General features: G+C 33.4%; 1 protein-coding gene across 1 annotated transcript; it reads right to left on the bottom strand.

Annotated features, from left to right (window-relative positions):
- Positions 1-5,729: 5,729 nt before the first annotated feature.
- LOC134694955 (macrophage mannose receptor 1-like) lies at positions 5,730-9,136 on the bottom strand. Its single transcript, XM_063556075.1, has 4 exons — positions 9,031-9,136; positions 8,388-8,470; positions 7,321-7,414; positions 5,730-6,004 (listed from the first exon to the last, which is right to left on the bottom strand). Exons 1-4 carry the CDS (start codon positions 9,134-9,136, stop codon positions 5,769-5,771), a joined length of 519 nt encoding a protein of 172 aa, XP_063412145.1. The 3' UTR covers positions 5,730-5,768.
- Positions 9,137-14,496: the final 5,360 nt, after the last annotated feature.

Genomic DNA, 14,496 nt, shown 5'->3' with positions numbered 1-14,496 from the left:
ATAATTACGTCATACATGACAATGTTGTTGGAGAAATATTTGATGTCATATTACTTCTGAAAGTTTTTAAAAAGTAGTCTAAGCAACTTTTGTCCTTTTTCAAAACATAAAAGAAAGACTGTACATTGTTATATACAAACAAATTCGGTGTTGAACAGGGCTAAGTGTTGCAGGCCGTACCTTGACCTACACAAGTTTACTTTTATTTAATGTTACTTGAATGGAGAGTTGTCTCATTAACACTCATACCACTTCTTCCTATATCTATGTCCACATTCTTATTCAGTTAAAGCGTTTTTTTTTTAGCAAATGCCTTCTATTGTTTAAATGATCACACTGGTCATTATTCGCATTGACATTTTTTTTGGGCCACTGACATCAATGAAGAGATGTTTATTGTTCTGGCAAGTTTTTTTCATCAATTTTTTTGCACTCATTTTCAAGCAAAAATGCATTTTTAGTGTATCCAGCATGGTCACGCGAGTATGATACTTATATTCAGATCTAATATATGTGAGATTGATCACTTTGACACCAAGTCCTCTTCCATTTGATTTAGTGTAAAGGTTATGCATCCTCCATGGTTATGCATTTTATTCGCTAAAATGAGCATAGATTACTCAGGATTTAAATAAAGGCAACATTAGTATACCGCTGTTCAAAACTCATAAATCCATGGACAAAAAACAAAATCGGGGTCACAAACTTAAACCGAGGGAAACGCATTAAATATAAGAGGAGAACAACGAAATAACACTACAATGTAACTCACACAGAAACGGACCGAGCATCAGACAAAATCCCAAGAGAATAACAAATATAACATCAAAACCAAATACATGAATTTGGGATAGACAAGTACCATGACACGTCTTATCGCAATGTGAATTTACTCTGAAAAATAAGAGAAAAACACACGACGCAACGTTAAAATGTAATACTTACAGAAACGAACTATAATATAACAATGGCCATATTCCTGACTTGGTACAGGTCATTTTTAAAGGACAAAATGTTGGGTTGAACCTGGTTTTGTGGCATGCCATATCTCGCACTTGTATGGCCATGTGAAATATAAAATCAAAATGACAACACAACACCACAGGACTACAATATAAATCAATTGGAGAACTCAATTGACAAAGAATCACACCAACAACAGCTAACAAAAGGCAACAAGTTGAAATTTTAATACGCCAGAAGTGCATGTTGTCCACACTAGACCTTCTAGTGACGCAAAGATAAATAAGTTTGAATGCCGAAACAAGTTATCTAAGTTATCTAAAGAAAAAGATTTACTGAGATAAATTTTGAAATAAAATATGAGAAGATAGGTATTATAAATATAAATAAAAAAAGAGTGCCATATGTCTTTTTTCTAGATACATCAAATTAATGTTTTTACATTGATCGTTATCATGCAACCTATCTGTCTTGTCTGTCATATAAATCTGTTAGAAACATAAGCATCTTTCGGTTAAAAATAGGACGTGCAGACAGTTTTATTGTCTCTTCTTAAAATATTACGTACTATTTACCATATCGTTGATCAATCATAAACGAATTATGTCTAAGGACATTCAAACTCATAGATCGAAATAATCAGCAAATTGAAACACGAAAAAAGAAAAGAAAACCACAGCATACAAAACACTCCATAAACAAGAATGTGTCCCTAGTACACGGATGACCGATCCGTACCATCATTGTCTATGTTCAGTGGACCGTGAAAATGAGGTAAAAACTCTTATTTGGCATTAAAATTAGAAAGAATATATCATAGGGACCAAGGTGTACTAAGTTTCAAGCTGATGGGACTGCAACTTAATCAATAACTACCTCGACCAAAAACTTAAACCTTGAGCCGGACAGACGGACAGATGAACTAACGAACAAACGGACGGACAAACGCACGAACGGACGAACGAACAGACGAACGGACGAACAGACCAGAAAATATTATGCTCATAAATGGGACATAAACACTAAAGATATATTAGACCATTGTAGAAAGAACGAATAATGAAATTAACTATTATTTCATTTCTAGGGAATAAATCAAGGATTGTTAATGTCCGTAAAATTCTGTATTACGCTAAATGATAGGTCAGTTGTATTCATAAATATGGGATAGAACTGTTACACATGTGATAGATCTGATCGTGGTAGTAAATTGTAAAAGAACAACGTACAAATACAACATAGAAAAATATAAGGAGATGATGTATGACTGCGAATAAGACAAATATCCTCAGTTCAAATAAAGTAAGCAATTATAGGTAAACAAACAATAAGAATAATGCATATCATATGGTCGGCTATTAAAAAAAAAACAGACAAGTAAAGTATATATATAACGATTCATTTGGGGAAAAAACCCAATTCTTAATAAAATAATCAACGAAAAACAAACATGACAGATATGAACAAACTTCACACTATGAACAGCAGCCCTGACTTTGGACAGGCACATAAGAATATGACTAAATTGATCAAGTTTGTAAGCGCTTATGTTATTTTTCCTTTTCTCAAAAGCATAAGTATATGAAGTTGATAAGTAAAAGAAACCGAAACGCAAGCATTGCATTTGGATCATTATTACTGGAATATGTAGTGAAGATGAAGATTTCTAAAAAACTAACTATATGTATGTCCAATGAGTCCTTTATTGGAAAGTGGTTCTTAATCGGTCTTTTTTAAAATGTGACGGGACCATTCAGTACATTCGTTTGACAGTTCTGAACTCAGCATATAAGGATTTCAGGCATAGTGCCAATGCCTTTTGTGTACGACTGTTATACAAGTTTGATGTTTGTTTTGCTAGTTATAAGATCAGCTTTAATCCCCGTTATCTAAACAAGGCAATACATGTACCAAGTCGGGAATATGACAGTTGGACATTCATATGATGTGTTTGAGCTTCCGATTTTGCCATTAGATAAACGAGTTTCCGTTTTGGAATTGTCCTTTCTTATTTTTTTATTGTACGTTTAACATGTGAACACGTTTGAAATAAACGTTAGATCTATGATTATATCACAGATACGGGCTAATTAAAGGAGGTTGCATCATATGGAGTCGGATCTGACTTTTAGGAGAACTTGCGATCAACCTGTTTCAATTACATCTAGCGAACACTCTGTCTTGAATTAAGAGTACAGTAGATACCTGCAATTCGAATCACGTTAATCACATAGAATTAGACCAGTTGAGGGAATCGAATGAACAAAATATGATCAGGCTGGGTTTAACGACAAGGTTGGCGTAACCTGTTAGGAATGATTCACCTATCATGCAAAGTCACACTTTTAACATGCAGAAACAATATAACAATCAGGAATATTATGCCATATTACAACTGGTTTGGTCACTCAAGAACTAAGGTCGCTAAAGCAATTTGATAGAGACATGATTCCCTCGTGTATGTAACAATGTTTTAGATTTTAACGAGAGAAATGTATGTATTACTGAAAAATTATTACACCAGGGTTTTCGATATCACAAACTAATCAAAACATTTACTAAATTTTATCATCGATATGAAGACATCATTCGTAAATATAGCTCAACATGCAGATTTCTAATACGTTCAGGTATTTCACATCCAATTTTTATGGAAATATTCTTTATAAAACACAAAGGTGTCAGTATTCACCTCAGAAACTTACAAAAACCTTTTGACTTATTAAGAAGGGATATAATTACGATACTGTTGTCAAGTCATTAAAGATTGGATATTTTGGCGTTAATATTGAGTCACTGATAAGGTCTTTGCATCGGAACTAAACACATTTATTCTTAAAACAGTTGTTGGCATGATACGGGTTATGTTCTTCTCATATATGTTATGATGGTATGCTACTAAACCCGTAACGGGAAGGATTGTGCCTGATGTTCATATGATGAAATCATAATCTTTCAGTCAGTTTGATTAAAGTCTGGGGCTGGCATGTCAGTTAACTGCTAGTAGTCTGTTGTTATTTATGTATTATTGTCATTTTGTTTATTTTCTTTGGTTACATCTTCTGACATCGGACTCGGACTTCTCTTGAACAAAATTTTAATGTGCGTATTGTTATGCGTTTACTTTTCTACATTGGTTAGAGGTATAGGGGGAGGGTTGAGATCTCACAAACATGTTTAACCCCGCCGCATGTTTGCGCCTGTCCCAAGTCAGGAGCCTCTGGCCTTTGTTAGTCTTGTATTATTTTAATTTCAGTTTCTTGTGTACAACTTGGAAATTAGTATGGCGTTCATTATCACTGGACTAGTATATATTTGTTAAGGGGCCAGCTGAAGGACGCCTCCGGGTGCGGGAATTACTCGCTATATTGAAGACCTGTTGGTGACCTTCTGCTGTTGTTTTTTATTTGGTCGGGTTGTTTTCTCTTTGACACATTCCCCATTCCCATTCTCAATTTTATGAGATGCAAACGCATAGTGTGGTAAATGTATTGGTTATGGTGATCGTGAGATGTTAGTTGAACCAGAAAGTATTTTACTGCAAATAAAAGGAATAACATTGGGGTCAGTGACGGATGTCAAATTATAGCACAATATTCATTTCGTACATTCCCAACAAGTTATTGTATTTTATTGTGTTTTGTGTTCTGTTGTTTTTGTTTTTCCTTAATAAGGCATGGTATTGTTCGTTAATTTTCAACTCATGATTCTGTATTTCTCCTTGTCATTTTAACTTCTCTACTAAATATATCCGGAAATATATCATATGAATTATAATGAAAGCTTTGATTGCGCAGTGGGTGATGCATGATACAGAACAAGCCAAAACCGATTCTATATAATTTGCACGGCATCATAATGTTCACGTGAAATAGCATGTCTGTATATTTCGTGGAATATGCATGTTCGTAATTTACTAATATGCTGTTCATTTCTAACAAATCGGACTTTTTAAGCCATGATGTTGACATTTAAATTTCGACTAAATAGCTTGAATGTCCTTTGGTATGTTTTGCTGTTTTATGATGATAATTCATGTTACGGAAAATGTTAATTTTAGCTTGCTGTTTTCTTTGACATGTGACTTATTGACTGTAAAATATTAGTGGTAGGCAAGCTAAATGCAAGTAGTACATCGAGTGCATTTAATTATATTACCTCAGATTAGGTCAGAATAATGATGTCCATTTGAACCGCTTGATTTCGGACAGTGCAATCTGACATTGTCGTCAATATTGTTCCAAAAAGGATCACAAAAAGAATGGACTCATACTAGTACAATAATCCATAACGTGTTTTTTTTATGCAAACAGATGCAAGGAGACACTTAACTGTATGTGTTCCCATTACAATTGATTGAATCCAATATACTCGGAAAATTGCAGTGAAACTGGGTGACTGTATAAAGTTATATTAAAAATGAAAACGAAGTTATTTAACTTTTAATACCAACTAATCAATCAACCAAAGAATAGTATGAAGAAACACCAAATTACAACAGATACCTTTTTACAACTAGAAGATGTGAATATGAACACATAGTTGTTCGGACAGCTCTTCTATTTTCATCTACATATAAACGTCTGATAAATTTAATTATGTTATAATCATAAACTATGCGTTATGTGGCTAGCTTACAGTTTTAAGATGTACTATGACCTATATCCATTTGGTCTCTTTTGGATATAAATCTCATCGACAATTATACCTCCTTCTTCTTATTATATATAGTATTTCATGTATTTGAATTAAATCAAAACCAAAACTCAAGACACAAATTGTTTATTGAATGAAGTTGACTGTATTCATTTTTCGCAGATGAAACCTATGGAATAGGCATCACAGGTATCACTTCGGAGATTATACCTACTACCAGCATTGAGTAACACACAGTCTTGTGGAAGCGCTAATGACCCGTTTGGTTCATTTGAATCAAAGTCAAAATACGCCATCTTTGTCATTTTTCCTTGCTTTATCCATCTCCAATCTCCACCAGAAATATATCTATTGACATTACGTCCACCAATGAAAAAACTAGAACCTTTTAAATAGAAATACTGAATCGTCAAATTGAAGGTCACAAGAGTATATATAAAACACTTCCCAAATTACTTAGGTCACAACCTTAGGGATTTAGTTTGTGCTCTTAAAATACATATTCAATTCGACTTATCAGCTATTTATACTCGTGCTCCACTATTGAGTTAAATCTACAGACCGCAGGCAAATGTAACAGTTACGAGTCTGGTCCCATTAAAGCTTTATGTTAGTAACTCGTACTATTCGAAGACTCGAAATGTACTGTTAAAATAAAAAAAAACACAGAAAAAGTCTTTTTTATTTTACATGTCGGGGCCTTTTGTGGCCAATTAAACGAGTTGTGTTTGGCTCATTGTTGGAAGGCTATGTGCTTGCATAGTATGGATTACATCAGCTTTATTTAAATTGAGTTTTGAAATAAACATACATACATTTTAGTTGTTGAATATTACGTCTTTTTGTCACTGATGGACAGTTATTTCATTATCATTTATACTACTTTTTTACATACATTGATTGAAGGCTATTGTTTATATTCCATTTAAAATTTTGTTGAATTTTCTAAGAAGTCATACAAACAAGTTTAGTTACTTAATCCGACTTTTTAAAGAAAGCCACTTTTGACTTTGTCAATTAAAATTTAAAAACAATAAATATATTTAAATGAACAAAGGGGAGTAACTAGAAGAAGACGTGAAAACTGAAATACTATTTAATACTAGGAAGAAGAGGTCGCATAACAACATGATTAATAGAAAAAAATGCATATCTATTTGTTTCCAACACAGCAATAAATGTTGATTGATAATGTACTGCTCAAACAAAGTTTAGTGTTTGGATATATATATCGTATATCAAGAATAGTATAGACTGTGAAAATATTAATACTAGTGTATTACTCTGATTAGAAATATAGTAAATTTCTAAACTTTGAGATGTTTTCGAAAAGAATTAAAATGGTGTTCCATAGTCATTAATATATTAAGCGAAAACAAATCCGGGTTTCAAACTAAAACTGGGATGAAAAATTACCAACAAACGGTCATATACCTGGTTATCTTATATGTGTGGTTTCACAATAAAATGTATATCATACTTCAGGTATAAACATATACTTACACAGTAATATTAATATTGTACTACACCTTCTTGTATTTTCGGAAATTGAATTCACTAGAAATTGTAACATTTACTTCCGATATAATAGATACTGATTTTGCAATACATTTCAATATGTTCAAATCAAATTGAGGAAAAAGATCAATAAGAAATTCTGAACGATACAATTGTACATTTAACGAAATTAAAATATTTTACCAGAATTCATTTTCTTCAATTCATATTTCATCAACAGTAATTCTTCTAGAGTCTCAAAATTGGCTAAGTACGTACCATGTCTTATGCATGGTGCCTAGAATATCAATTATTATTTCAAATACACATATACTTTAACATAGCAGATGTAGGATAGTTACACTAAATAACAAAAAAGTATTTACGTTAGTTAGTAATTAATTCAAGTCAGCTCCGTTTTATCTTCAAACAAATTCAGTTGAAGATTTTTTGACGTATGCAATTTTGATGTTTAATGGTATATTCCGCTTTTTTTCATATATTGTTTACACATAGAAAAATCAATCTTTCATTGAGTTGGTATTTTGATGTTGATAAGCAGAATATTCTAATACATCTATACTATTTCAAAACATGTTAAATGAAAAGACCTCACTTGTGGTGTCGCTTCTCTTCCTTTCACAATAAACTAGTCATCATGCCTCTATACCATGATGGTACAGTCGCATATTTGTCATCCTCGCTAATGATTATTCCGTTTGTGTAGTTTTCGGAAGGAAACGAAAGTAAAAGCGTCCGGTTTTGTTTCTGTCATCGGAAATACATTTAAGTAATGGATAGGACTGTTAAATTTACACATAGTTATCATATAGGTATATACATTGGGATAGGAGACTTTTTTGCGTTTTTCCCTATACTTTAAAGTGATCTAAATAAAGTGTGTTTGCTATTTAGTATCAATCCCAAGTTTACTATCTACGGCGGTCACTTTTGAATTATATAGAGAATCTCAAATGACAAATAAAATTAACAGATCACAAAATTAAATGAATTTTGGAAAAAGGGGAAGGGCTAAAAACAAAATGACCTGTTCCCAATTACCTATGACTTTTGATGACTTTCCTACAGTTCTTCAATCATAATTTGTTTTACAAAATTTCACCCTACAGCTGTTTACATGTACGTTCAACCACGCTCTAAATGCCCGCGATTTCACGGATGTTTTCAAGTAACATAGAATCTAGAAGGGAGATTAAATGAACAGTTCAGTCAACCAATATGTGAATGCTATACACCTAAATTTAACATACGAATGCAGTATCTGCTGTCACTTTTTCTTGATTTATAAGGTAACAATTCTTTCCAACTCTACGGTAAGGATAACTGCATGCTTCTGTTGGTGACAAATAGTAATATTATTAGTTATCAACTGACTTCTCAAAAAATATTAATAGGAAAGAAAAACAAAACCAAACATTCTCTGTACGCTAAAATAATACCACATTAAACGAGAAAAGGGACAATATTTAGAACCAAAAAAAAATGCAGTTATATAGAGAATAGAAAATGCGAATGTGTCAAGAAGACAAATATCCGACTAGAGAGAAGAAAACATCAAAGGACGCCGACTTAAAAAAACTACCACTCTGGATGCGGGCTTTATCTTTCTCACAATGTTACAGTTTACTAGTTCGGCGAAATGGAAAACACTAATTTCTGAAATACAAAAACTGACTAAAATAAGAAAAAAAACAAAACAGGAATTACAGAGACTACAGGTTCCTGACTGAGGACATGTGCAACAATTTGGTGGGAATAAACCTGTGTGTATTGCAGATCCCGACTTAAACATGTTAAACACGCATTAAAGTAAACAAAAAATTACCAAAGTAAAACATAAGCTTTCCCAAAATGAAAACGGCTTAAATTAACAAAAAATTATATTACACATACCTGCATGACTGTAGATCAAATGTATGCCACAAACCATCAAATAACATAAAGAAAAAGCAAACATCCTGAACAAAGGTAATGTGGAGATATGGCATGATTTTTGCATGTACTATAGACGTAAATATGAGTGTAAATTGTCTGATATCAAATTTGTTTTTAATTATTGGAAACAGATGTTTTTCATCGATCTCTTTTTTATGCTATTCTCAGAATCATTGGGATAATGCACGATAATTTTAGAAAATTGTAATAACTTCCATATTGTTTTTAACAGTAATCTTTAATCTGTTTAAAGATTTGTTATTAGTGAAGTTTCAATTAACATGATGAATATTCTTTAAATTTCAATGGTAGAAATTAAAGGATATCACTGAGAGACAATACAGACGTATGTCGCATATACATGTATCGTATATCCGATCCGAGTAAAAATTTGAAAACAACACGTTAAATAATTTTATGCGTCCGAAGCGCTTTTCTGGATTTACCTTTATCAGCAACGGTCGAAGCCAAGTGTTTGAAATCCGAAGATGTATAAGTCCCGAAATTGTTGAAGAGCTATATGTCAAAGATATCTAAAATAAATAGCCAAATTCATCTAAAGCCAACGTTTCCTGAGGGAGTTGCTACCCCAGTTTCTTAATAATTTCAAAATTGATAAACGGACAATTTTAGTAAAGTTTGTTGAATCATGTCATTACCGAAGTACTGACTACTGAGCTGATGATACCCTCGGGGACAGAGAGTTCACCAGCAGAGGTATCGATCCAGTGATGTACAAAAATGAAAACAACACGTTTAATAATTTCTGGCGTCCGAATCGCTTTTCGGAGTAGCATGAGGGCTACAAAAAAGTGCAAACTGTCACATAAAAGCAGTAAAAGAAGAAAAACCAAATGTTGCACATAGTAATTAAAAAAAACCAGAACAAATACATACTTCAGCAAAAACGAGGACAGTATTAATTGGTTTGAAAACATAAGTAGTTACTTTTCAAAAAGTTGAACACTCCATGTAACGCATGACAAATTAAGTTGCAATCTAAAGATGAACAGTTATCAAAGATAACAGGATTGTTAATCGAAACACAGGACGTTTTATATTATCTACAGGTTTAGTGGATATTAGCAAGCAAAAACTGCTGGCAATAAGAACATTATTTTTTTTCAAGATGGCCACCACCTTTTTCAAGATTGAAATACTTATTTTTCTGGAAAACGTTTTCGTTGACATTCTTTAATTAAAAAATATTATCAGGTTTGGTGGATACCTTCTTTACATGTGACAAATATACTAAAAATGAATATTTGACATTTTCTGGGTTTGCGCATGCGTAAAAATGTTACAAAATTCACACACAAACATAAGAACTATTTAGTACATGCTTAGCGCTTTTGTTGATGTTATGAGTTTGTTTGAAGACTTTTTAAAGGTTATGATACACATGCGTTAAACAATTTCCCGCATGCGCAAACTATTTATGAAAAAAGAACCTATACACGCACTACAGGGGCACAATGATGGAAGTCGTAGTTCTTCTAACAGATTAGGATTTGAAATTCTTAAACATATCTTGGTCGTTATTAATTCCTCTAAGCATCTAGGCTCTTCTGTTCGAATATAAGGTGTTACTTCTTTGACGCCACTGTTTAAAAAAAAACACACGTTCAGTTCCAATGATCAAGCATTCGATGGATAAGGTGAAAAAGGTGGTTAAGTTTCTAAATATCGGGCAAACGTCAATTATAGCTGCAGATAAACCATTTGGTATTGGCTAAGCAATTTTAGTTGTAATGGCAAGATGTGTACAGAGAACATAAGTTTATCGTCATGTTTGGTGGCTGGCTTTAAAATTCTGAGTGGATGTACATGTGCCCTCACTGAAGCCGATATTGCAACACCTAGAATGGCAGATGCTTTTCGAGTATGTTCAAATGTAATTAGGAATGGACACGCGCATCAGATAACTGCATGTGGTTTGCTTGAATTGATAATGCCAGTCGTTATGAAAGCGTAAACACAGAAGATATAATAGCTCTGTGACGTTGAAGTATGTGATCAACGGGTGTAAGGAAAGATAGTCATATCGACCACAGTTTAATTTCTGGCGTTCAATTATGAATTACGAACTGCATATGCCTTCAGTAGTAATCTCATATCACGAGTCAAATATCGTACTTTTCAAACAGTCCATATCAAGCATGTCCAAGACCAGCAAGTTGATTTCGTATATTACAAATGATCAGGCACAAACACGGAACAATGAGTCGGGAACGGCGATGTTGGTACCATACGTTTATCCTTTCGAGACGATGAATGGTAACTGGAGCAGAAGTCAGTAGACTGGTAGATGAATTTGAAAGATTCAGTGGTTTGAGACATTCTACACCAGATGAACGACTGCATGACGACTCTACGAAAACACATACGGATTTCTTCGAAAAACTTTAAAGGCTTTCTAAAGTGATGAACGAGTTTGGAAATTCATTTCTAGAAGAGTCGTCAGATTTGTACAAAACGTACTCTTTAAAGGAAATTGTTGATTCACAAGTAGGTAAGATATGTATATAAACTACAAGATATTGGGTCCAAGAAGTACGATCTTTTGAAGCAAATATGAAACGAGGGGAATCTGCTTTTTTAACTAGATGAAAAATAACGATTCCATATAAAAGCCGTAAAATGAAACTGGAAATGTCTTTGTCAAAAAAACAAAGCTAGAGAACCTGAACAATGATTGGGATCTCTTTTCTAGACTTTTCATTTCTTCTTTAGCCATGAAAACCAAACTGCCCCTCCGTCTTTGTGTCAGGATGAGGTATTAAATCTCAGCAAATGGGTATACTTGAAACATTCTGCGATTTGCCATCAACTGATCAAAATTCAGACACATTTATCGTTGGTGTGGCAGCAATACTCAAATAAACTCATCATATATAATTTATTGTCACCACTTGGGGCGAACATATTTCATGATTATGCAAATGATATCATACTGCCTTGCATAAAATCTTTCTTCAATAAGTATCCAAGAGTAAATATCGATTTGATGTTTACTAAATTAATTATTTAAAGGCTGGGACGAAATAAAAGGCAAAGTACTGGTGCTACACGGAAAGTTTTTGGTTCTGGTAGAACGCCAAAGGTTTCGAGTAGTTTCTTCGTGTAGATGGCAACAAAACGGAATTCTTCAAGTTTCTTGCCGATACAATTGCTTCTTTAGAGACTAATGAAAATGCTTATGCTACTCAATGTGAAAATATTCTTTAAAATTTCAATACGGGTACCTCCCAGTTATCCCCATGTAATCATAAAACAGCAGATACACGAATGATTGTCCATGATAAGCATGCTGCTGAAAATGGTTGTAAAAAGTAATGTCAAGTAGTACTGACATAGATCATGTAGATGTAGTAGTGTTAGGAATTGGAGTACTCGCAATATTAGGTGTGGACAAATTGTAGATAGCTTTTTAAGGAATAAAGACTTGCGATGGCTTCCTGTACATGTCAAATCAAATACGTTTGGTCCTGGTGCAGCAGCTTTTCCGTCTTCCATGAATTAAATGGGTGTGACACTGTGTCGGCACTTCATCGAAAAGTGAAGAGGTCAGCTTGGCAGACATGGGAAGTATTCTCAGATGTAACGGTCGTTTTTTCCCGATTTTGTATGAAGACACAGACATGGACATCATAGAAGTATTTGTTTGCATCATGCACGGAAACATCACCGCTGCTGTTAAGAAGGCACGATTAAAATCGTTTGCAAGGAAGAAGCGGCCTTATGATGCTATTCCGCCTAACACAGAATCATTATCATTAACTTTGGTAGGCGGAATAGTATCATAAGGCTGCTGCTTCCTTGCAAACGATTTTAATTTTCTTGGGCACACCACAAGAGAAGCATATCAAGTTGGACATGTTTGGCTCGTCCGGATTTATGCATTCGACAGGTTCATATACCAAGTCATGAACACAAAAAAGACAATTGGAAAATGGACTTTGTTGGTTGCCGCTGATTCTCATGTCATGATTTTTTTAAATGCGGATGCAAGAAATTTAGCTGTGTTTGTAACTGTAAATGCTACCGTTTTGACCTTCCGTGTACATGTTTGTGTATTGGTAATTGTCAGATAATTATAAGATAAGCGACCAGTCTTTCTAAACAAACTATATATGCATTTGAACTTAACAAAGTCAGTGATATCTCTTGTTAAGTTGATAGAAATGATAAAATTGACATTGTCAACATTTTGCCGCCATTTTGGGACCGGAAGTCACTTTTCTATTCATGCAGGGATTGTTTTTTCGTACTTTAGGAACTGTAATTTAAGTTTTATCAAAACTGACATTGGATTATACATATTACACAGCTTTCCAAAGATTTACGAAATGTTACCAATTGGATATGACGCCATTTACAAAATGAGCGGTGACCATCTTGAAAAAATGATTTTTTTTATGGCCAGCAGCGGATTTTTTTAATATCATTTAATCCACTCCTATACCAAATTTCATGCTTGTATCACTTTTTTCACAATTATGTCCATAATATCTCCCACTATTATGTCACCGGTATTGATTAACGAAAATGTGGCTGTATTATAGGAACACATTTTTTTCGTTTGAAGCAAATTATTTTTCTGTTAGCGTCTCTTCTTACCTATTTATGCATGGGAGCACGTTAAAAGACGACTTCAATTTGCTACCGAAAAGTTGATAGATTTCTTTTTGAAGAACTAGAAAAAAAATGTTCTCAACAGGGATTAAAACAAATATAAATAAAAAGGAAAATGTTGAGCACCAAACACGCACACTACAGACAACTTTAAAGAACCAGTGTCGTTAATCGAGGTATATGTGCTTTTTCATAAATGGACATTCTCCAACATTGGTAACTAGAACATACTTTATTTTAAAAAGTACCTTTTTGTTGATTTTCTTTTTGTAGACAGGTTGTCTCTACCTTCTGTTTTGTTTAAAACCCCCAAAAATGTAACAAATCGTCATTTAAGGTCAAATACTCTTTTGAATTGACTACTTTCGATTTCAAATTATTTGACTTGTTTGTAGATCGTTGTTGTGCTTATCAGTCTAGCTTTTAACGAGTTTTTTTCTATTTGAATAAAGTTTTCAAGATACAGCCGAAAACGCAAAACATACGTTAAACTCACCATTGAAGAGGAATAACTCCAGCAAGGACTGGACTGACGATTTCGGTCAATAGTATATTGACCGCTTTTATATCTAGTCTGATTGATCATTTGTGCTACTTAATAGGCACAATATTTGTTCGTCACTTTAGACCTATTACTCCTATAATAAATCGTCTGACTGTTTGATAAATATTGACATAAGGTAGATCTTAACATTATAAATTTCCCACTGTCAGATTTTCTCTATTTAAAACGGTTCATAGTATAAAATAATATACATATATCAACATGAAATGTATCATTTCCTTATG

This window comes from Mytilus trossulus, chromosome 13, assembly GCF_036588685.1.
Source record: "Mytilus trossulus isolate FHL-02 chromosome 13, PNRI_Mtr1.1.1.hap1, whole genome shotgun sequence".
Taxonomy (NCBI): Eukaryota; Metazoa; Mollusca; class Bivalvia; order Mytilida; family Mytilidae; genus Mytilus; species Mytilus trossulus.
This window is presented reverse-complemented; position numbering and strand designations above follow the sequence as displayed.